The sequence below is a fragment of the Gallus gallus genome, chromosome 2 (genome assembly GCF_016699485.2).
Source record: "Gallus gallus isolate bGalGal1 chromosome 2, bGalGal1.mat.broiler.GRCg7b, whole genome shotgun sequence".
Taxonomy (NCBI): Eukaryota; Metazoa; Chordata; class Aves; order Galliformes; family Phasianidae; genus Gallus; species Gallus gallus.
In genome coordinates this window covers 45,934,107-45,956,885 of record NC_052533.1, presented here as the reverse complement: position 1 = coordinate 45,956,885, position 22,779 = coordinate 45,934,107, and the positions used below count along the sequence as shown (strand labels likewise).

Here is a 22,779-nt window from a genome sequence, read left to right as displayed (position 1 = left end):
GCGTATCACCGGAATAATCTTAAATACTTATTTCTTCTTAGCTCCTTCTCATTTTATTTAAATGGTTGGGCTGATTCTTAGGAGTTCATCTTGCAGTCTTGACAAAGCTCAAGCAAGAAATCCTGTCATATTCTTGAGAGCCAGTTGTTAGGCTCCCCTGCCCTTGAGTTCTGGCTAACCCCAGCACAGGAGTCTGAGGCACCTGTTCCAGTGTTCAGTGTAAAAGGCTGCAGACTTGGGATGAAGCTCCTCTACCATTTCTTCTCTGGCTTCTTGGAAGAAAGTGATGGACCAAAAGTGGTAAAGGAGGAGGGAAATGTCTCTGGAGGTGGGGATGCAGAAGTACTAGGAAGAGATTTTCTTCCAGTTTGAGTCTAGGACATATACATGACTCTGAAGGATTGTATGGACAAAACTGCTTCAGTATTTCCCCTTCACAGTCTGTTTAATGCCACAGGTAGGTTGTGTTATGCATGCTATGTTTTAAGATGTGTAGTCTACTTTGGTTAAATATGTTCATATGTTAGAAATTACTTAATTACTTTCAGAGTTATCTCACCACATGCTTTTGTTTTACCACAAATGGCAAAGCTTGAGCTAGAGGAGGTATTAAATATTCCAGAGCAGTTGAAGCTTCTGACTTGAGACTGTCTGTTGCCTGTCTGAAATAGTGGGTGACTTTTTCTTCTGAGCCTTCCTGTTTTCTGTATCTTTTGCTTTGACTCTTCTTCACCTTAACTTGTGTAATCTGTTACAGAAAGAAAATCTCTGAGGGACGTTAGTGGGGATTTGGAAACTCTGGCAACAGTCTGTGATTGAGTTGCTGGTGGAGCTGCTGACTGGAGAATTTATTCCTTAGAAAGCAAAGGGAATGGTTCCCGTGTACTGTAATACCTCACAAAGATGTACCTTGTGACATATGTATATTAGATTGCCTCCTGGGTGGCATGAAAATATTTGTCCATGATGTATTATTCAGTGATTCCTGAAGTTGATCTTCTAATGACTAGGTAATTACTGGAAAGTGTTGTCTTCGTGTACCTAATCAAGAGACTGGTAATATAATGAAGTAAAACTTCTCTGTGGTGGAAGTATATTTAATGGTTGGGACTCACTAGGTAAAATTATTTTATGTTTTTGCAATTTTGTCATTAGTTTTATGTTTACTTTTTTTTTAACTCCGTGCATTTTCTTTTTTAATGGATATGTTCACTTTCTAAAATAAAAATGTTGAAACATGGTTAATGCACTGTGATACTTTGCTGCTTTATCAGATGAAAAATCAGTGTGTAGCACTCCTTTGTTTCTAGCAGGGTTATGAGGATTCTGGTTTCCATTGATTTTGTGCAGAATGTCTTGTGCTGGTTGAATACCTGTAGAGAGGCATTGTCGGTGCTAGCTGAACACCATTGATATCACTGTTGAGTATGAGATATCAGAAGGATGGAAAAAGGTTTTTGAAATAATTTGTTGGATGTTATTCAGGTTCAAGGAGCAACGTGGAGGGAAGTGAGCATTTGCAAACTGTAGTATTATTTCTGTAGTAAAGAGAAGCTTTAATCAGTTGTTGGATATAGGTATAAGGCGTGGTTTGCTTGAGTTTATTTGTCACATACGGATCTTAAGTATTAACTAATGCTTCATCAAAAAAAGCTTAGGTGATAATTCCTATCTAAAGGAGAATGTAAGTGTTGTCAGTTTCCTTACAAAGCCATTAGTTTGCAATACTAGCAACCTACACAGCAAATAAGTACCACCATATTCTTCATGTTTACTCGGGCGTAAGTACTTCACTGCTTTGCAATATTTCTCTTGCTGTGAAACAGAAGCGTGGGGTAGAACACAGAATGAGCTGTTGTCTAACTATTCTGCTAAGTTTTTCCTTGCACCGGTATTGACTGTTTCAATTTACAGAATTACTAAAAGGCTGATGCTAAAGTGTATCCACAAAGCATTCAAATGTATTGATTTACTTGAGAAGAATGAGCCAGTAAGCGGAAAATGGGCTTGTAAGCCACTGCAGCTTTCAAATTCACTATCATCAAATATGTGAATTGCGAGCTGCTATATAGGGCTGTTTGGTTACAAAGGTTTTGGTTCTGTTTACAACTTAAGGTATAAGAGATGTTGCAGACGGCCTGGGTGATCATGTATCAGTACAGGTTGGGGGATGACCTGCTGGAGAGGAGCTTGGCAGGGAAGGACGTGGGGTTCCTGGTGGATGACAGGTAGAGTAGATCCTAACCTATCTTTTGATTATTCAGAATATTCAAGATCTGTTTCAGAGGATACAGGTAAGAATAAATCACTGGAAGAACAAAAATTGAGAAGCTGTTTCTTTATAATGGTGGAGTATTTCTGATCAAATATTAAATTTAACAAGAAAAATGTATCTAGGACAGGAGGTGAGCAATTCCCTTATTACTTATAACCTACCTTCATGTAAGTGCATGACTTTTTTTTTTTTCTTCAGTGCTTCTCAGTTTGCAGTATGAAATTCCTCTTGAACTAGAAGAAATGTAACCTTATTCTCAGTGCCAGCTCCCCCTTGCAGTCAGAGGAGAATGGGTTAAAAATACTAGCTGTAAAGAAAAACAAGATATGTGTAGTAGCTTCCAGAGGGCGGACTTCCAGTTGTTCAGAAGACTAGTAGGAGGAGTCTACTAGGATTCAGTCTTAGAGAGTAAAGGGGTCCAAGATGGCTGGTTGCTGTTCAAGAAGGAAGTCTTAAGGTGCAGAAGGGAAGAAGACCGGCATGGATGAATAGGGAGCTATTCTCAAGGCTCCAGGAGAAAAAGAGAATCCACCTCCTGTGGAAGAAGGGACGGGCAACTCAGAAAGAATACAAAGAAGTTGTTAAAATGTGCAGAGAGAAAAGCCCAGCCCAGCTTGAACTCAACCTGGCTGCTGGGGTAAAAGGGAACAAGAAACTCTTTTACAAGTGTATCAACAGTAAGAGGAGGACCAGGGAGAATCTCCATTCTTTACTGAATGAGGCTGGGAATGTGACCACTGAGGATAAGGAAAAGGCAGATGTTCTGAATGCCTTCTTTACATCTGTCTTTAAAAGTCAGACCAGTTATCCTCAGGGTACTCCACTCTCTGACCTGGTAGTCTCAGCTGGGGAGCAGACTAAACCCCCCATGATTCAGGAGGAAAGTCAGAGACCTTATACTCCACCTGGACTGCCACAAGTCCATAGGACCGGAGGAGACTCACCTGGGAGTGCTGAGGGAACTGGCAGAGGTGATAGCCGAGCCGCTTTCCATCATCTGTCAGATTGATGGCACCCATTCAGAGGTGGGGTCTCAAGATGAGGCCTTTTTTTTTTTTTTTTGCCTGAGCTGAACTAATGGTCTTCTCTCAAGCTTGAGCCTGTGCTCAAGATTATCATCAGCAGCTCTTCTTTGAAGCAGATTTGATGTGTGTAAGTTTACTTGCTCCTTTGCACCAAATTCTTGTTTCCGATTCCAGACTCCTTGATAAAGGCAAGTCATCCCCCTTATTTCGAGCAAGAGTTCTGAAATACCACATCAGCTAGTTGAGGGCTAAAAAATTACTGCATGTGCTTTAAATTGATGTTCATGGAGACTATTGTTTGAAGTACCTGCATCATCAAAACAAAAGGAATCTGATAATCTTGCCTTCAGGGCTCAAGCCATGATAAAGCACTTGCACTTCTATTAGCCTCAGCTCATTCTCTTCTCATGCAAACTTGACATACAACCCATAAATGAAATCTTATTTTATTTTAGGAACATAATGGATTCTTTTTGTTCTCTGATAAACAGAAGAAAAAAATATAACATCTATTTGCTGTCATAAAATCCTCCCTTCCCTTCCCCCCCCCCCCCCCCCCCCCCCCCAAGACTTTATCTAAATACAACAGAATGTAACAAATATTTTTTAGATATGCACAAATCTATACAATTTCCTGCTCAGCATCTCTCAAAAACTTTATACAAGTCAGGCAGGTTAGCAAGCTGCAAAATGTTGCCATCATCTGTGAAGTGTTTAGGAGGTAAAAGATGAGTCCTAAAGGCTTTGTAAACAACATGCTCCACTGTCCATTTCCATGGCGGTGGACCAGAGTCAGAATCCTCATTCTGAAACATGGAACAGAAAGAATAAACAAATTAAGTTATTTCACTTAACGGAGAGCACTTCAACTTTGTCAGACTACTGAGACTAAAATTCTGCTAGTATTCAAGTTCATTCTGTACTGCCAAGGTAATTTTAAGCTCTGAAAAATCCCTTTGAGTGGTGCCACTTGAACTGGCTACCTTAACTGAATGATTAAACAGATACTTACACATAAGCAAACTACATTTTAGGTTTATATGCATCCTCCTATAGAAGCTTACTGTAGTTCAACAGGTTAGGAAAAAACACTTTCAAAACTGAGACCAAGTGAATACATGAAGTATACTGCAATGCCCAGTGTTAAAAGGTTCAGTACAGTTAGGAAAAGTGAGCCACATTGTTTCAGAAACATGCTGCACCACTACTTGATTCACATCACTGAAAGCAGATTTGGGATTAGAAGTCTGTAGTTTGGGGGAGAAAAAAAAATAGAGTTTGTCTTGTTAATGCTTGTTACATAAGTAGTAACATATTATGGTACCTGAGAGCGCGTCAGGTTGGTTTCATCTATTATATATTGTTTTCTAATGGAGTAGAACATAGACAGTTCTTTACTTAGGGTTTCAAAGCACTCCTTCTCTTCATCCCAGTTTACCTGTAAGAAGAAAGAAGGAATCTCATAAAACCTGGGTAAGTGGCCAGAGACTTGGTAACAATTCCTAATATAGAGGAAAAAAATAAAAATCACAGAAGCACAGAATTGTAAGGGAACTCAAGTTATCATAGAGCCCAACCCCACTGCTAAAGCAGGTTCTCTACAGTACAGAATAATGCTTTGGCCATTTTTGTTCAGTGCCTTCACCTTACCAGCACAGAAATGAGTAAAAATGAAGGCATTCAAATCAAAACATACTCAATTAGTAGTTATGAATGTAGAGGCGAAGTCCAATTAATCAGTAACTATTGCAAGAGTGCCTGGAGTGTGTAACAGTGCATTTAATCTATTTCAGCCCCTCCTTTGCAGTTTATCATTAATTCATTTGATTTACTTCATTATTTCCTAAATTTAAAAAGACATTAGAAAACAAATAACTTACAAAAACATACCTCAGTGGCCAAACGAAGGATGAACATCGGTAGTCCCTCCAGCAGGGGAATGTAGTTGTCTATCAGAAGTGGTAATCCAGTAAGGTTTCCTTCCTGCAAAGGCAATGCTACTACTTCAGTAAAAAAATATGTTTTTTCTTCCAGTGAATGCATTAGAACTGTTACCTATTTTAAGACTGTTTTTTGCTAAACTTGCTGAGCACTAGGGGGTATCTGAAGTTGCAAGTTTTTGAAGCCCAATTCCAGGCAGCCATTGAGGGAAAAGGGATGGTGGTGGTGTTTAACTTACTATGCCTCAGTTTAGAGCTTTCACCTCTGGGAGACATCAACTCAGCTTCCTCCTCTACCCACTGACTATGCTGATCCTATTTCCACTGAGAATACTGAGGTAAGAAGTCTAGGTTATATGACACACTTGCTAAAGCTGTTCAGTTTTGTACAGAATAAAAAGATGGAATAGGCCACACACCAATATTAGAAGCAAGGGAGATCCCATAGCTCAGCCTGGGCTAAAGTTATACTGCACACCTTGTTGGACAGGAAAGCTGCAGGCTAGGCAATGACTCAAGTATTTTATTTGATAGTCTATTAAACTTTGCATAGCCCTCCCTTAAAGGTAGCATAAGTCCTGAGCATTTTTAATGAAAGGAGTGAACCACGCATGTCTTACCAGAGCTAGCTCTTGCTGATAGTAAGCACTGCAAGCAAACTATTGCTATTACCAGATGCCAAAACGTAGCACTATTTAGTGTGAAGAGTAATAGCAGCAGTCACCTCATCAATTTCAAGAGAGAAATAATCTTTCAACATTTCAGTCTTCTTTTTCAGAAACTCAACTATGTACTCAGCAAGACCTTCTTTTGGGCCATCTTCTTCTGTCCAGCCACTCTCTGGGTCCTCTAAAGCAAGCATTGCAAGCTCATATAAAGGAGCTGGCTCCTAGAAGTAGAAGTGTTGTTAATGATCAGCCCACTGCCTCCACCCTAAAAAAAAAAACCAGATTCTTCCTTCACATGTAATGTGAGTTAAATATACAGTTTCTAGCCTGCAGAGCACATCAGCTCATCAACCAGTCTAAAAAGTGTGAATTTATTTGTGAAAAAACGCTATGAAGTCCACAGTCGTGCAAAGTGTTGTTGATACTCACAGGATAAGCACTATCATTCAATAGTATTTCTGGTAAGCACAGAAAGTACATTACAGTTATTTGTACTGATGTACAAGCAAAGCCTGGTGAATAGTCTGAAATACAACTAGCAGCCAGGATCACAATGGACAGCTGCAGCTACAAAATTACTACAGCTTTGCCACTCTATATTCCTGTAAAGGAAACGGCACACCACTCCTATAGTGAACAAAAATGAAGCTATAAACATATACGTTATTTGAGAAGACAGGGTTACTGTAACAAAAAAAAAAAATATTATATAGAATATAATGTAAAGTTATACTTACAGAGAGTCTCAGAACGCCAAAGTTTGCAAAGTCATAAATAAGTATCTGGTAGAAAAGTTCTTGGCTAAATTGAAATACAAACATTTGTTGTATGAACACAGTCACGCATCTCCAAGGTATCCTGATTAAGAGGGGGAAAACAATGGGTCATCTTGGAAACAACAGCTTTGTTACCTGAGTTTTGTTGTATTGAGAAGATACAGTTTTGTCCGATGCTGCACCAGAGCCCACTGAGGGCTGACACAGCCAACAAATGAGTGATCACGCAGCATCTCCTGAAGACCTGAAATTGAAGGGGGGAAAAGGAAAAAACAATAAGAGAAGTAGTATAATATCCTACGTGCTAAGTCTGTCCAAATTTATTCAGTTGAGTCATCTGTGACTTTTAAAGTCTGGTTACTGTTCAGCCATTGCTATGCTACAGCTTCTAATATAGGCCTATATTGCTACCAATTATCAATTCATTTTGAAATCTTAATTATCTATTTGCATATGCAATGCTAAATAGCATGCGTCAATGTTAAAGCACAAATGAGAAGGGTTATGAGTTAATCTGCACAGGCAAATTTTTAGAAGTCTCTCCTTTTGACTTATTTAAGTTGACTTTCTCAGGTTGCTTCATTCACAGGAGGTTTGTAAGGGAACAGGGGGGGAAAAAAAAGAATAAAAAAACCAACACAGCAGATCACACACAGAATGGCAGGGCTTGAAAGGGACCTCAAGAGATCATTGAACCCAATCCACTGCTAAAGCAGGTTCCCTATTATAGGTGGCACAGGTAGGCATCCAGATGAATCTTTAATATCTCCATAGAAGGAGACTCGACAACCTCTCTAGGCAGCCTGTTTCAGTGTTCTGTCACCCTTACTGTAATGATCTTCCACATGTTTATGTGGAACTTCCTATGTTCAAGTTTTAGGCCACTGCTCCTTGTCCTATCACTACGCACCACCGAAAAGAGCTTGGCCTCATCCATTTTCCTCCCACCTCCCTTTAGATATTTGTAAACATTAATGAGATCCCCCACCCCCTCAGTCGTTGTTTCCCCAAGCTGAACAGACCCAGGTCTCTCAGCCTTTCCTCATACAGGAGATGCTCCAGGTACTTTGTCATCTTTGTGGCCCTCCACCAGGCTCCTAGCATCTTTCTAGGCACGGAACAAAGTTGCAACAAAATCTAATGCTGTCAGACTAGGTTCTGGAAACTCAGTAGGTTCAGTCTAGAATCCCTCCTTTCTCTCCCCTCAGTAAGTTTCTGGCCTTCTCTTGTATTTAAAGAAGTATAAGACATCCAGTTTCCATGTTCATTTTAGGCATTCTGCAGAAGTCTGCTTCCACAGCTACCAGAAAAATCACAGCAATTTCAACAACAACAAAACAACACAAACAAGATTCCCAACATTCAGACTAGCTGAATAATACGGCATTGTGTGACTCAGTGTCATTATGCGACTCTTAAAGCAACTGAAGGAGTGAAGAGGGAACAACCCCAGGAAGAACTGCAAACCTTTCATCTTTTTCCAAACTCTTTCGCCAGTCCCTTGCAAACTCCCCTTATATACATGGGACAGATCCAAATGAAATAAAATACAATTATGAAGCCTGTCCCATCATTATGGTCTCCTTATGAATCTAGTTTGGAATCATGCAACTAAGCCAATTTTCTTATAATGACAAGATTTTAACTTATATTTGCTTGAAAGTTACAAATTAACTCTGTTTTTCAAGCTGTGATTTTATGGTATTAGTTATGATGCAGATTGAGATTTATAAACTATTTAAACTGTATACAGAATCTGGGGCACCTTTTTAACTTTTTTCCCCTTAGTAGTCCAAATAATCATCTTTATTTGGTAAAACAAACCCGAGAAGCAAAACACTTGCTTACTTTCATGTGATTGGTTGCTAATTTCCTCCTGAAGAGTCAACACACTGGTCAAATTGATAATTCTTCTCTTAGGGGTGCAGGCAGCAGTCATTTCCTTTCTGTTGTCTTCTTCCATTTGTATGTCTGTGTCTTCCCGTGGTCTCTTTCTGCAATACAGAAACAAAGAGGAAAGATGTTCTACTTTTCAATCACTTAAGCAAAGCACACTCAAACGGATGGTATGCTGAATTCACATACTCTACATTAATAAAGCAAAGCAGGAAGTTTCCTCAAAGTTTCTCAGAAAGAAATACTGTTTTACTTTTCTTCCGAGGCATAATTCGTTAGAGAAAAGATAATTCATAAAGAATTTAAGAATAAAGCTTGTTACATAGCGTGTCTGTTGTTTAAGCAACGAGCCAATTAGGCTCTAAAAGACACATCACAAGATGTTGTTATTTCTAATTACTTTTTCCACTCTTGTTTCGCCGCAATAGTAGGGAAAAAAATAACCAGATTCTCTCAGAAGATTCTGGCCTCTTAGAACAGCCCCCACAGGAGCTGTAAAGCATTACAGGGTTTTTATCTTTAGTAGGGTAACAGCTGCAAAACGCTGTGATATAGTTGCTATCTTTCTGTCATGCCACAAAAGGGTGAACCTGCAAAGTGAGGCAGCCTGATATGATCTCTCTGAAGTAAAGTCAGTATCATTATTTATACTGTTTCCTGTCTTGTAACCAGAACAGGATTTCCATGCATGCTGCAAAGTTTTTCCACAAGTTATGTAATTTACAGCTCACATGAAATCGGATTTCTCATTAAAATGCTGTAAGAAGTTACTCTAGAGAAAAAAACCAAAGCATCCTTTTGAAAGCAGAAGTCCAAAGAGATGAGAAAAACCTTTGAATTCGGGGCGATGCCATGAAATAAACAGGTAGGACCTCAGGAAGGATGAGACTTACCGAGGAAGCGCTTTCTCAGGAGACAAGTGTCCGCTCTTACTCGGCCCTCCAGGCATCACTGCATCCTGCTGAACGTCAGCCATCTCAATCAGATCAGCTGTTTCAAGAAGCTCACTCACGTCTTCCATTTCAGCGTCCTGTGGCCTAACTGTGCCCTCTGGAGGTCCCACTTTATCTCCTGTTGTCTCTTCGGTGGGGCCTGCACTCAGGGGGTTGTTCACTGGCTGAAGAAAAGCATCCAACTTCTGCTCTCGGGAATCAGTGCGGACCATTTGGTGTGCATAAACTTTATCACTGGTTCCCTTTGCAGCCGTAGAAGAGCTTGCTGCTGATTTTACCACCTCACTGGAAGAACATTCGGCCCCTGGAAGCAATGTCTTCATTATGAGATGAGAAAGGAGAGAGATCAATCATAAGCAAGAGCACACAGACAACACAAAGATCGTTTCTCACAGCATCTTACTGCTCAAAAGCAATTAACTTCCAAACCCCACAGAAACCACATCAGCTGCTTAAAGAACCACCAGCCTTGTACCTGCCATTCACTTAACATGAGTGTCATCATTTTGGCAACTACAGAAATCATCAGTTAGCATTCCCTTGTCTGAAATGCAAAGTCTTCCGTGTAAAGAAAGCACAAAGAAAACTTTTTAAAAAGATTAGTTATAGTTCTTATCCTATCCTCTTTTCAAGTAAGAGATTAGGACATTTTTCCTGCTATTTTTTTCAGTTGGGTTAAATTCAGTGTCATCAAATACACAGTTTCCTCAGACTCACATTTCTTGTGAAAAGGGCAGAACGAAAGCTGACCAAGTTTGGAGGGTAATATACTTGCAAAATGAAAAAGATTAAATAACTTTGTCAAGTATCTGTTCAAGATATTTTCATGCACTTCTTATCCACCAAGTTCACTGCCACATTATTAACATTGGTATATTACGGCAATTTCATCCCTGAAACACTGAAGATCTCAAGCTACCAGTGTAACACTGGTGACCAGCCTAGGTTGTGCTTTTGAAGAAAGCACATAATACATCCACTACTGTAAAAAGTGCTTTGTAGAGGGCTGTGGTTACCTGAAACGTGTATCCTCACCTGAGTGAAGTACATCCTTGAAGAATTGGAACCCAGCAGCTTGCTCTCTACATGTTGTTGCACACGCTCTAGAATGCTGTCTTCATGAAGGAAGTGGACCTCGTGTTTTGTAGGGTGCACATTCACATCTACATTTTTAGGGGCTATTTCCAGGCTGGAAAACATTTTAAAAGAAGTTAACATTAAGTTACCCATGGATGGGAGAGAGGGTACAAATTGGTTCAGTATAAAATTTGTCAAACTAGGCACCAATTGCTCCAAGAAAAGAAGCCGTAACGATCCCAAAACTTCAAGTTACATTACGGACAATTTTGTTTGGTATATTAAAATTGTATTCTGATCTCAGTCAAGTCAGTTTGCATAAATAACCTTAAATCAACCCCTCCACTGGGCTACTAAAATGCTTTTAGACATATTTTATATCCTGAGGTCACCAATCGGTTCATTCGTATTAGTGAAGAACGGGGCCAGTACTGCATCCCCCTGGTGGGGCTATTACTTGGATTAAGAAGTTATCTTTGATGCATTCCAGAAGCCTCCTGAATTGCTTACAGCTTGCCATGCTACTTTTCCAGCAGATGTTAGGGGGGGGGTAGAGTCCCACAGGACTTGAGATTATGATCGTGGTGCCTCCTGTAACTGAAAAAAGGTTTCATCAGCAGGCTCTGCTTGATCAGGCAGCCTGTAGGAGACACCAGCCACAAGGCTCCCTTTGTTGCCTCAGTCTCTTAACTCTCACCCACAGGCTTTCGACTTGCTCATGTCCATTCTTCAGGCACAATTATTCTCACTTTATTCCTTTCTTGATGGAGAGGGTAATCCCTCTTCCCCTCCTTTCTCATCCGTCCCTTCTGAACAGCTTGTAGCCATCAACAGCCACATTCCAGTCATGGGAATCATCCCACCAGGTTTCAGTAACAGCAAGTACATCACAGTTTTCTAGTACCACAGTGACTTCCAACTCCTCCTGCTTTTCCCAAGCTGCGTGCATTGGTGTTGAGATACTTCAGTGGGCAACCAGCCTTGTCACCTTGTTGGAGGATAACTCCTTAATTCCTTTGAAGTATTTTCCTTGAGTTTCCCTGTTGCCTCCTCCTATAGCCTTAGTGGTTCTTGGCTCATTGTCCCAAGATTTCAAGTGTGCTGCAGTATTGCCAGGCTACTTCCTCCTATTGCTTTACCTTAAGTATAAGAATGGATGAGTGCTTTTTGGCAGATAAGCAGCATACACAGTCTCTATGGCTTTCCGCAAAGCAGTTGACTCTACCAGCCGATCTGAAACAGAACCAAATGCTGTTGTCAAAGAATGCCACTGAAATAGATTAGATGGTGCCTAACTAATCCTTCAAACCAGTATCTTCAAGCTTTGCATCTTCAAAAGACATGCATAATCCTGATATTCCACAAGCTTCAGCTACTTTAGGCCCAGTGTGAGCCGCTCTCCAGTACTTTCAGTGCAAAACATGACCCACATTAAAAACTGAGAAACACCTTGAGATCTACAGCTAACGCTAATATTAATTGACATATTTGAAAAACATTCATACTCAGAAGGCTTTTGCAGTTCATCAGAAAGCTGTGCTCTACTGATCATTATGTAAGCAGCATACGACTGCACAACATGCTGCTTTTTATTTTTTTAACTTACGGTTTATGAAGAGTAAAAATATACATTTCTTCACAGAGTAGTTGGCATTCGTGATGTAGCCTTTCATTTTAAAGGCCAGATTTGCATCTTCACAGCCCACTTCTATGAGTTCCCTATTGACAGTTTGACAGAAACACACACAAAAAATATGTATTCTTCCATTAATGCAAATTTCAAACAGCCCTCACAAGTAGCAACATACTGTTCTATACTGTAGTTATGTCATGGCTAAGGGTAACTTTAGAATTATCTGGGAGTTCAAACATTTTTTGCTGAGCCATAAAATTATTTAACCACACAAATAAGAAAATGCAGCTGGCATTTCCTTTCTCTTTTTGTTTAATTTCTGCACCTTCTTCAGGGCTGTGCAAAGGAAAAACTGTACCAAACAAGCATTGGAAGTAGAGAAAAACTTGTATGTGATAAATAAATACTGCATCTAGAGGTGTTTTCATGTATCAGACGTCTAATTCCGTACAGGTATATTGTGGTTTTAGTAATTGAATCAATCAAACTGATACCTAGGAGATATCAAATGCATTCCCCAGATCAGTGCTGTGAATTTTTCTCAGCTGAACATTTTATGAAGACAGAATTTTACCTTAAGCAGCAGAATAGATGAGTGGTTTTGTTTTCAGCTTTTCTGGCTGGTTTACTCAGCCTCAGCCAATGTAGCTTTTGTCAAAATTTTAATATGCAAGACTTCAGAAAAAAAAACCATTAAGGACTGAAATTTATCAGATAGCAGACTGAAGTATGAAGAGGTAGGGATATCATGGTGTAAGAAAAGGACAAAAACTTGTAGAGCAAACAGATACAGCTTGGTCTTTTTGGTTTAGCACACTAAAATTACAAGCAGATTGTTTCCTTCCAGTGAAGGAGTAACTACAACTTCCTATTTCATTTGATACAGTTTAAAATAAACAAACAAAAAAGCCTGTAAAACAGAAGATTTTTTATTATTATTACTGCAACAGTCACTCTCTGTAATGTACTTTGAAGAAAGAACAGAAAGAGTTAGCACAGCTTGCGTTCTTTAAAAGAGAAGAAAGAGAGAGATATACTATAAAGCTTCAGATCCAAATGAAACTTGACATCAACATACCTGCTAACAGCATTTCCAAAGATGGACCTAATGTTGTCTACTGTGGTAGCGTTTGATAAAGTTCTAACATCTGATACAGTATCGCCTTGCTGAAGAGACCAGAAAGAACTATCAGTCAATTCACAGTTCTATCTGAAGTTTCATAAGCAGATATGTATATTGTGAAATTATAACGACTTCATTTACACACCTTTTTAACTGAAAAGCTGATACCTGAGTTATGGATGGCATATCTGGAAAAAAAAAACAAGAAAGCCAATGTAAGACTGCAGTACATGAAAGAAAAAGGAATGAAGGGCTACAGTTTGTGAATGCTGAAAAAGGAGCTAGTAACAGGTCCAAAAGTCATTTCCTGCTAGACAGTAATGCAACTTGAGCCAAACTAAGGTTTTTGTAGATTTAACAGCTATTAAGAAACTGAGATCTGTTTATAACTCACCTGTAACCACATGGGAGGGAAAAAATAGCCAGCTTAGTTTATTTCTCAAGGAAAACTACAATAATAATTAAAAAAAACAACCACAAAAAATAACAACAAGCCTAATCAACTTACATAGATCTCATTAGTTCAGTTTCAATACATAGTTTTAATACTGAGAACATTTAGCTTTTCTCTTAAGAGAATCAACTCTCAACCTGTACGAAGAAAGGGCTGAGGAATGGCTGGCTTCTACCCTACCTGGACAGTTCAGCTGCCTTTTATCCAAGGGCGAGTTACAGTATACATCAGCTGCATAACCTTGGCTTAATGTCAAAGGTCTTCCACAAGGTCACGTAGATGACATCAGTTGTTGCCCTTCCTTTGTGTGCTGATGCCATCACTCCATCATAGAAGGCTGAGTTGGAAGACAAACTCAGCAAGACTTCAGATCAACCCATTCCACGTAACAGTCAGATCTGCCTCTTAACTTCCTGGCTGAAGTGTTCCTTCACAGTGAAGGCTAAGTAACTCTTTAAGGGAGCAAGCTAGAACTTAACACAGTGCCCTGCTAGTCTTTGTTATCTTCTGTTTTTACTGGGAGTACAAAGCAGTTTTATTTGGTTAAATTGCATAGGTCCTGCTCGCAAACTTCTGCGCATATCAGATGCAGAAAAGGAACCCAATGAGGAAACATTATATCCAGTAGCTAAAGTGATATTTTTTTTAAGAAGCAAAATTGCCATTCAGCTTTTTCTTTTTCCACATTCAGTTATTCAGTTTTTACTTGGATTCTTTTCTAGTCAAAGTTATTTGAAGTTCACTTATTCAGACTCTCTGAAAAACCCATCTTCTTCATGGCAAAAGGAATTAGAGCTGCTTATTTCAGTTTACCTGCCAACAACTTCTAGTATTTTTGCATACTCTTCACTCGGATTTTTTAAAGCTTTCCTCCTTGTATTTACATTGTAAAAAAGATCTTCCACCTACAAGAGACAAAGGTCACAATTAAAGACCATTAAAAAAAAATTCACTATATAATTAAACTACTTTCCGAAAAGATACTACAAAATTTTCAAACGACATTTTAGTTTATAGAATCATAGAATCCTTAGAGTTGGAAGGGACCTCTGAAGGCCATCTATTCCAACTCCCCTGCAGTGAACAGGGACATTTCAGCTAGATCAGATTGTTCAGGGCCTGATCCAGCCTCGCCTTGAGTCTTCAGGAACAGGGCATCATCCACATCACTGGGCAACCCGTTCTAGTGCCCCCCACCCTCACTGCAAAATGTTTTTTCCTTATATCTAACCTCAATTTTCCCTCTGAGATTGAAACCATTTCCCCTTGTTCTGTCACACAGACCCTGCTAAAGAGTCTGCCCCTTCTTTCCTGTAGCGGCCTTTCAGTATCTGAAGGGGAGCTATCAGGTCACCTCGCAGCATTCTCTTCTGCAGGCTGAAGAGCCCCAGCTCTCTCAGTCTGTCCTCATAGGAGAGGTGTTCCACTCTGTGGATAATTTTTGTGGCCCTTCCCTGGACACGCTCCAACAGGTCTACGTCTCTTCTGTACTGAGGACTCCGCATGTGCACACAGTACTCCAGGTGAGGCCTCACCAGCGCAGAGTAGAGGAGCAGGGTCGCCTCCCTCAACTTGCTGGCCACACTTCTTTTGCTGCAGACCAGGATACAGTTGGCTTCCCGGGCTGTGAGGGCACACTGCTGGCTCATGTCCAGCTTCTCCTCCACCAGTACCTTCAGGTCTTCTTCAGCAGGGCTGTGCTCAATCCTTTCATCCTTCAGCTTGTATTGGTAATAGGAGTTCCCTCAACCCAGCTGCAAGACCTTGGATTTGTTGCACCTCAGGAGGTTCACTTGGGTCCACTGCTCAAGCCCACCCAGGTCCCCCTGGAGGGCATCCCTTCACTCTGGTGTATCAACTGCACCACAGTATGGTATCTTCTAAAACCTTGCTGAGGCTGCACTCAACCCCACTGTTGATGTCAGTGACGATGATATTAAAGTGTACCAGCCCCAGCACCAACCTCTGGGGGACACCACTCATTACTGACATCCATCCAGACACTGAGCCATTGACCACCACTCTCTGGACTCGATAATGCAGCCAGTTCTTTGTCTATTGAACAGTTCACCCATCAAATCCATATATTTCCAATTTGTAGAGAAAGATGCTTTGGGGTACTGTGGCAAAGGCCTTACTGAAGTCCAGATAGATGATATCAGTGGCTCTTCCCTCATCTCCATTGATGCAGTGACACCATCAGAGAAAGCCACTAGGTCAGTCAAGCAGGATTTGCCCTTGGTAAACCCATACTGATTCTCCCATATCGCCTCCCTGCCTTCCATGTACCCTAACATAGCTTCCAGGAGGATCTATTCCTGGATCTTCCCCAGCACTAAGGTGAGTCTCATAGGTCAGTAGTTCCAGGGTCGTCCTTTTTACCCTTCTTAAAAACGGGTATGATGTAACCTTTTTTTTCCAGTCACCAGGGACTTCACCTGATTGCTACAACTTTTCAAGTATTATAGAGAGTGGCTTGGCAACTACATGAGCCAATTCCCTTAGGACTCTGGAATGCATCTCATCAGGTCCCCACATAGACTTGTGGATGTTCAGGTTCCTCAGATGGTTGTGAACCTGACCTCTGCTCACAGTGGGAGGGACAGTACTTCCCCAATCCCCTCTTACCAAACCAAACATTTGAGGCTTGTGTGGCAAGCAGTTATCAGGGAAGACCAAGGTAAAAAAAATTGTTAAGTACCTCAGCTTTCTCCTTGTCTGCTGTCACCAGCCTGCCTGTGTCACTCACTAGCGGAGGGTAAGCACTCCTGGACCTTCATTTTCTGGTTGAGGTACCTATAGAAGCCTTTCTTGTTCTTTTTGGCATCAAGCTGTGCCCTGGCTTTCCTTACCCCATCCTTATACAGCCTAGCATGAAGGACTTATCATGAAGGATCAACGTTCAGTGTTTCTTTACCTGTTTAGTTTCACCTAATGAAATGCAATGTTTAAGTATTTTAGCACATCAGTTCTTTGTTGTTTGTTTTTAAACCAACACCATGACCCCACAAGCATTTGCTTCCCAGTGAAAGTCGTATTTCTTCCACTGCAGATAGCACTAGATTCTCTAATTAAACTGTTTTCATGAAATGCAAATAAATATTAAAACAGCTGTTGCAATCAAGGCATACACAAAAAAAAAACACTTCGAAAGTATTGTACTAAGTGATGCTGTCATATACCTTGTAATGACACACATAACAATAGGTGGTGTAAATATAAAGACCTGGGAATAGTAGGAGAACGTGCAAAAACAAATCAACCAACCAACCTACCATGATCTGTGTCCCTTGGTTTCCAGCACAGGGTTTTGGGGGGGCTTTGATTTTTCCATCACTGTAAGAAGCTCTAAGCAGAAAATAAAAAGTTGTCCAACAGTTAATAGAGGCAGGGGGAAAAAAAGGAAAAAGAAATAAATGGACAGAAACCCTGTCATCACCATACTCCTCTCAGTAGAGAACTTGGTTTGCTGAAGATTGACTGCAACTCCCCACCTTCTGCTAGAAGAAAGTAGTCCTCAATAACCTTTACACACACAGGAGAAGCAGGAAAGTGAGAATAACAGCAGAGAAAAAGTACCAGGTGAAAGGATATGCGTTCTGAAATTGCACTACTCAGACCTTCCTGTAATAGTAGGATTATTGTCCTTTAGTCTCTTTAATATTTAGACTCGGACTAATAATAATTCTTCCACTGAACTTTATACTTGAGTTATACTATTAAGAGATTCCTCACTTTACATATAAGGTGTGTTTCTTTTTTGTCCATAAAAGGATTTTGGCATAAATGATTTCTGATCCATTCAGTTATTTCAGCAGGTTATACAGACCGGAATTTCAAAGGGCTTTTTTTTATTTGACATTTCACAGACCCTACATACCTAATTAAAAAAAAAAGTCAATAGAAATATTTTTACTTATATTTGAGTTCTGAGGAGGGTACTCAAAATTCTTTTGATCAGGCAACATGAAGCAAGCTCCTGTGCTCAGAGACTTTGGAAATTTGCAAGACATGCTGACTATGTACATATATTTTATCCCAAAGTGTGAAAAAGACAGCAAGTTTACCCTACCTTAGCTGCTGAAGTGCAACACCTTTTAAGATTTATTCCCTCCACTTTTAAACTGTACTGTTTAGGTAAGGTTTACCTTTACAGTCTGGAATAAAAATTACTCAGACTGTGTTTTCTGATATGTTTTCTGTTTCTGGGCCTTGTTTACAACTATTCTAGAAACAAAAATATTCCTTCAGGGTCCATCCCCACCACCACCAATAACAGCATTGAAGAAAGAATCCGTTCACTACCACCTACAGCATAAGTTATTATCCAAGTAACTAGCATACCTGTATGCACACTTTGCATCAGCTGTTTTAGTTGTTACCGTAACATGGGCAACATGACTGATGCTAGCCAATGCCTAGAGAAAGAAAAAGCATCTTTTTAAACTTTGCTCTAGAGATCATTGGTAGCTAATCAAGTGTAAACACTTTAAAGAACATCACAAGGTTTTTACACACTACTTGCAAGTAACTAATAGAAACTTCCACAAGAAAACAGCAGGTCAGTAGAGCTCTCATGAATGTGGGTTTTGTGAAACCCACAAAACTGACTTTCATCCTGGACTCTCTTCTGCCTTTAATTATTGTATTTAGCCCAATGCCTGTCATCAAGGATTTACCATCCTGTCAAGTTTCTTGTGGTCTTCCACCTGCAGGCTTCTGAAGCAACATGTGAAAAGAAGGTCTTGCCCGAATTAAATGTTTTCTTACTCCAGAAAACAAGAATATATACCTCTCCCTAGAAATCCATTTATTCTTGAAAGACATGGAAATATATTTTGAATATATTTACAAGACAGACTTTCAGAAACTGAAACCTTATGTAAAGGGTGTTGGGAATGAGAAATTACATAAACAGCAGTACAAAAGTTTAACTACAAACAGCAAACAATCTCAAAACCTCGATGAAGAGCTTACCTCACCCCTAAAACCATACGTTGAAATACTAGCCAAGTCTTCAAATTTCTGCAGTTTACTGGTAGTAAATCTCTCACAAACAATGTGCAGATCTTCCTTCTGTGTGAAAGAGACAAATGAATTGTAATAGTTGCTTGCTGTTTCATAAAAATCATAGAAGGCTTAGGTTGGGCATGACCTTAAAGCCCACCTAGTTCCAACCCGCAGCTCTGGGAAGGACTGCCACCCAGATCAGGCTGCACAGGGCCCCATCCGACCTGGCCTTGAGCACCTCCAATTTTTCCATGTCTTCTCAAGAGCATAAATATTTACAAACTGAATTAAGTTTTAAGAGATAATACGTGTAAACTATCACTGCGTAGACCTCTATTTTAAACTTTACTCACCCTGATACCACAGCCGTTATCTTGGACCTGGATGAGCTTCAGACCACCTTCTTTGACTACTACCTGGATACTTGTAGATTTAGCATCCAAACTGCAGAAACCAACAAAGCACATTAGAGAGCATCAATTCTAGAGAATAAAAATATATACGTCACGTTGGATGTTAGGAAACACTTCTCCAAGAGAGCGGTCAGGCTCTGGCACAGGCTGCCCAGGAAGGTGGTGGAGTCACTGTCCCTGGAGGCGTTCAAGAAACAGTTAGATGTTGTACCAAGGGACACGGCTTCGTGGAAATACTGGCAGTAGGTGGATGGTTGGACTGGATGAACTCAGAGATGCACTGCAGGCTCAGCTTCTTGTGTTCACGTGCAACATTCAGCTCGCTGCACTTGCTACTGAAAAGGCTGCAACTCGTATCCTTGACAGACCTTTTCACCTGACACTAAGAGCAAACGATTCACATCGAACACAGCAGCAAACTAAGCCGACACCCATTCAGGGAGACCATCTGGAGAGAGCTGTCCCTCGAGGCGTTCAGCACAAGCGGATCTCCTGTCCTCAGCTGGGCACAGACACAGCCGTACGGCCGGCAGCAGCCCCGGCAATGGCTGCTGTTCCCTACCCCGCACCTCCCCCCCGCCAGGCAGCACGCCACAGCGGCCAGCCGTGCCACAGCCGCTGGGCGTCCCCTCAGCGGGGCGCAGGAGCTTACCAGTTCTCTATCATCTCCTTGATGGCGTTTGCCGGTCTCTGGATGACCTCGCCGGCCGCGATGCGGTTCACCACAGCCTCATCCAGCCTCCGGATGACGCCAGCTACCAGCGCCATGGCAAGAGCCCAGCCCGCGGCGGGGGGCGAGTGGCCTTGGAGCTAGACAGCCCCGCACCGCTCTCTCGCGCCAAACAACCGCGCTGCCCCGCCCCACGCACACGCCGCAGAGGAGCTCTGCGATTGGACGAAACGAATGTCCATCACTCGGCCGTCTTCCCGACAGCGGCAAGGAGACGGGGCCGAGAGGCGGTGGCACAGCGAAGCCGCGCGGCGATTGGCGGAGAGGTGCGACGGAGGCGGGGCTTCTAGCGGCCACTGAGCGGTGCCGTGTCGGGGGCGCTGTGGAGGTGTTGTGACGGCCGCCTGTGGGGGCGGTGATTCGCCATGATGCGGCTGGTGATGAGAGCGGAGCGTATTTGTAGTGCCATCCTCCGTAGACCCATAGAGTCATTTACACTAGAAAAGTGTTAGCTCTAGTAAACAGAATTATAAATGATACCTTACAGTGCCTTTCTTCCTGGGAGCAGCACACGCATGTTGAAGCTTACTTCTGCTTGGCAGCGTATATCCGTCAACGGGCTCCCTCGTCCCTGCCCCTCAGCGGCTCCAGCTGGCGGCCAGAGCTGCAGCTGGTGCCCTGCGGGCTGTGCTCTCACGCGTCAGTCACAATCGGTCGCTAAAAATAATTGCCAGACTGTTTCTTGTGTGTTTTGCTGAGAGGATGAGAAATAGACAAATTCGTTCTTTTACTAAAGCAAGTCAAAAGCAAATAATCTAGGTTTCATTCTGGACATTTTAGGAACTAGTGTGTTTTGATGCCATGGCTCAGAAGTGGTAAAGAATTAGTGAAAAATGACAATTGGAACCTTACTTTTATTTTAAGATGGCAAAGAGGAGAGCATGAATGCTAAGAAGGCAAATATTTGTTTCTTAGGAATTGGATCAAAGAAGTCGATGCACAGAAACTCAACAGCAAAGTTTTGCAACCGTTAAGTCAGGTATTCTTCATTAGCAGTGCCAAGAAGCACTGGGGAGATTTCCACCATAATCACTTCAAAGATCACATGATTCAGAGTCCATTATATTGCCACATGATGGAAGGGGAGGGGCTTGATTCTGCTTACTTTAATAAGATAGAAAGGGGGGGTTGGATTCTGCTTGGATGGTTTAGATTTTGCTTAGCCTAATATAATAGAAGGGAGAGTTTGGGTTCTGCTTGGATTCTGCTTACTGCTTAAATTCCACAGGAGCACTCTTTTACAGCAAGGAAAACAGGTACCAGACTCCTTGTCAGCAAGGCAGGGAGGAAACCGGAGGAGGGAGCTAGGAGAAAAGAGGCCCCAGTCTCCTTGTCAGCAAGATAATGAGGAAGGGATGAACCTAGTCAGCAAGAATTAGGATAGGGAGGAGAAAAGTAGGCTAAAGTTCAAGAAGACATGATGAGGAAGAGTGTTTACTTCATCCCAAGAGACCACCAGATGGGGATGCGACCACCCAGAAGAGAATACAACGCATGCGCCAGGGGGGGGGACTTGATTAATGAATATGTAGAGAGTTCAAGGTAATCTGTTGAATATGTATGAGCCTGACTTACAACTATGTAACACTTCTATTGACCAGTGTGCAAGTTAGGTGGAGCTATCCCCCTTGCACCTGGCATCTGTACATTCGTCTGAATAAACGCTGCCTGCTTTATAACCTACCCTTGGGTTATAGAGTTTGATTCCACAAGTCACACAGATAGTACATATTCATCAGTTACATGCGAGACAACATATACGTGCCTCTCTCAGGCAGTGATTTATGAGGTCTCCAGTCTTCTATTTCGTGATCTCTTCTACCATCCAGCATATTTCTAGCATCATGACAGTCCAACTGATGGTTTTCTACTTCATCCAGTGATCTTCCTCACTTGTCCTCTACATGAACTTTCTTCAATGACGCATGCTCAGTAGGGAAATGCCTATTATAAGTAATTTATAGGTACCAAAATTGTAACATTTGCTCACTCAGCACTCGGCCATTATTTCTGGACATCTGCTTGTCCTTGGATAGAGATAAGTTTGGCAACCTGTCTTTTAATGGTATATGCTGGGATGTAGAAGATAAGGAGGATAGAGGGGAGTATCTTGACGCCTGCATGTTGCATCCCAACCTAATCCCAGAGTGAGACAATTTGGCTTTGTGTGGAGGCCCTGGCTTTCGTTATTGTGTTTCCTTTGCAGAAGGTCTCTTATCAAAACAGAGTAGCCTTACAGCATGTTTACTAGTCTATGGTACTACATCCATACTATTCAAAACATCTAAAAGCTATTACAGTTTTGCAAGCAAGAATTAATCACATAATACAACAATTCAACAACTATATTTCTAAATATACCACTAAAATATATGGTATTTCTACTTTTTCAGATCAGCTGTTTCTAAAAACAAGTTACAAAATACATTGTGCTTCTTCAAATCAGAACATAAGAAACTGAAACGGTGCCATAGTCACACAGATGTGTAGTTAGTTTTTCCCTGGGAGACACAGAGGATAATCTAATTAAAGCAGAAAAACAAACAAAAACAAACAAACAAACAAAATCCAGAAAATTGAGAAGATCACAGAATCATAGGGGGTAGAAAGGACCTCTGGAGATCCTCCAGTCCAACCCCTGCTGAAGCAGGTTTCGTACAGTAAGCTGCAGAGGAAAGTGTGAGCAAACAGCCTGCAAAAAGCAACCCTGATATAGAGATTGCCACCAATTTGTATTGCATCCAAATCAGAAGCAGAAAAAAAGCGTCTCTCTAAGAAGTTTCAGAAAGCGTAAACAGTTTGCAGA

General features: G+C 41.2%; 1 protein-coding gene across 3 annotated transcripts; it reads right to left on the bottom strand.

Moving 5' to 3' along the window:
• Positions 1-30: 30 nt before the first annotated feature.
• On the bottom strand, positions 31-20,117 carry MLH1 (mutL homolog 1). Of its 3 annotated transcripts, XM_418828.6 has the most exons (19): positions 19,896-20,117; positions 19,184-19,274; positions 18,798-18,896; positions 18,165-18,238; positions 17,096-17,168; positions 14,634-14,725; positions 13,512-13,554; positions 13,322-13,410; positions 12,217-12,329; positions 11,750-11,843; positions 10,569-10,722; positions 9,474-9,850; positions 8,533-8,678; positions 6,820-6,928; positions 6,646-6,709; positions 5,965-6,129; positions 5,191-5,283; positions 4,625-4,738; positions 31-4,106 (listed from the first exon to the last, which is right to left on the bottom strand). In XM_418828.6, exons 1-19 carry the CDS (start codon positions 20,009-20,011, stop codon positions 3,939-3,941), a joined length of 2,274 nt encoding a protein of 757 aa, XP_418828.1. In that variant the 5' UTR covers positions 20,012-20,117; the 3' UTR covers positions 31-3,938. The 3 variants fall into 3 exon arrangements, 2 of the variants coding, with proteins under 2 accessions (XP_418828.1, XP_015137179.1); XR_003073649.3 differs by lacking the exon at positions 31-4,106 and having other exon boundaries at positions 5,861-6,129; XM_015281693.3 differs by lacking the exons at positions 14,634-14,725; positions 17,096-17,168; positions 18,165-18,238; ... (1 more) ...; positions 19,184-19,274; positions 19,896-20,117 and adding an exon at positions 14,001-14,603.
• Positions 20,118-22,779: the final 2,662 nt, after the last annotated feature.

What these genes read in the sequence shown, in the direction of transcription:
- MLH1 (XM_418828.6), bottom strand. Translation starts at nt 20,011, where the DNA reads ATGGCGCTGGTAGCTGGCGTCATCCGGAGGCTGGATGAGGCTGTGGTG. An exon ending in ACCAAGGGACACAGATCATG is followed by an intron (nt 14,726 to 17,095) that starts GTAGGTTGGTTG and finishes TGTCTCTTGTAG; the next exon opens with GTGGAAGATCTTTTTTACAA. An exon ending in CCTGAGAAAGCGCTTCCTCG is followed by an intron (nt 8,679 to 9,473) that starts GTAAGTCTCATC and finishes TCTGTATTGCAG; the next exon opens with AAAGAGACCACGGGAAGACA.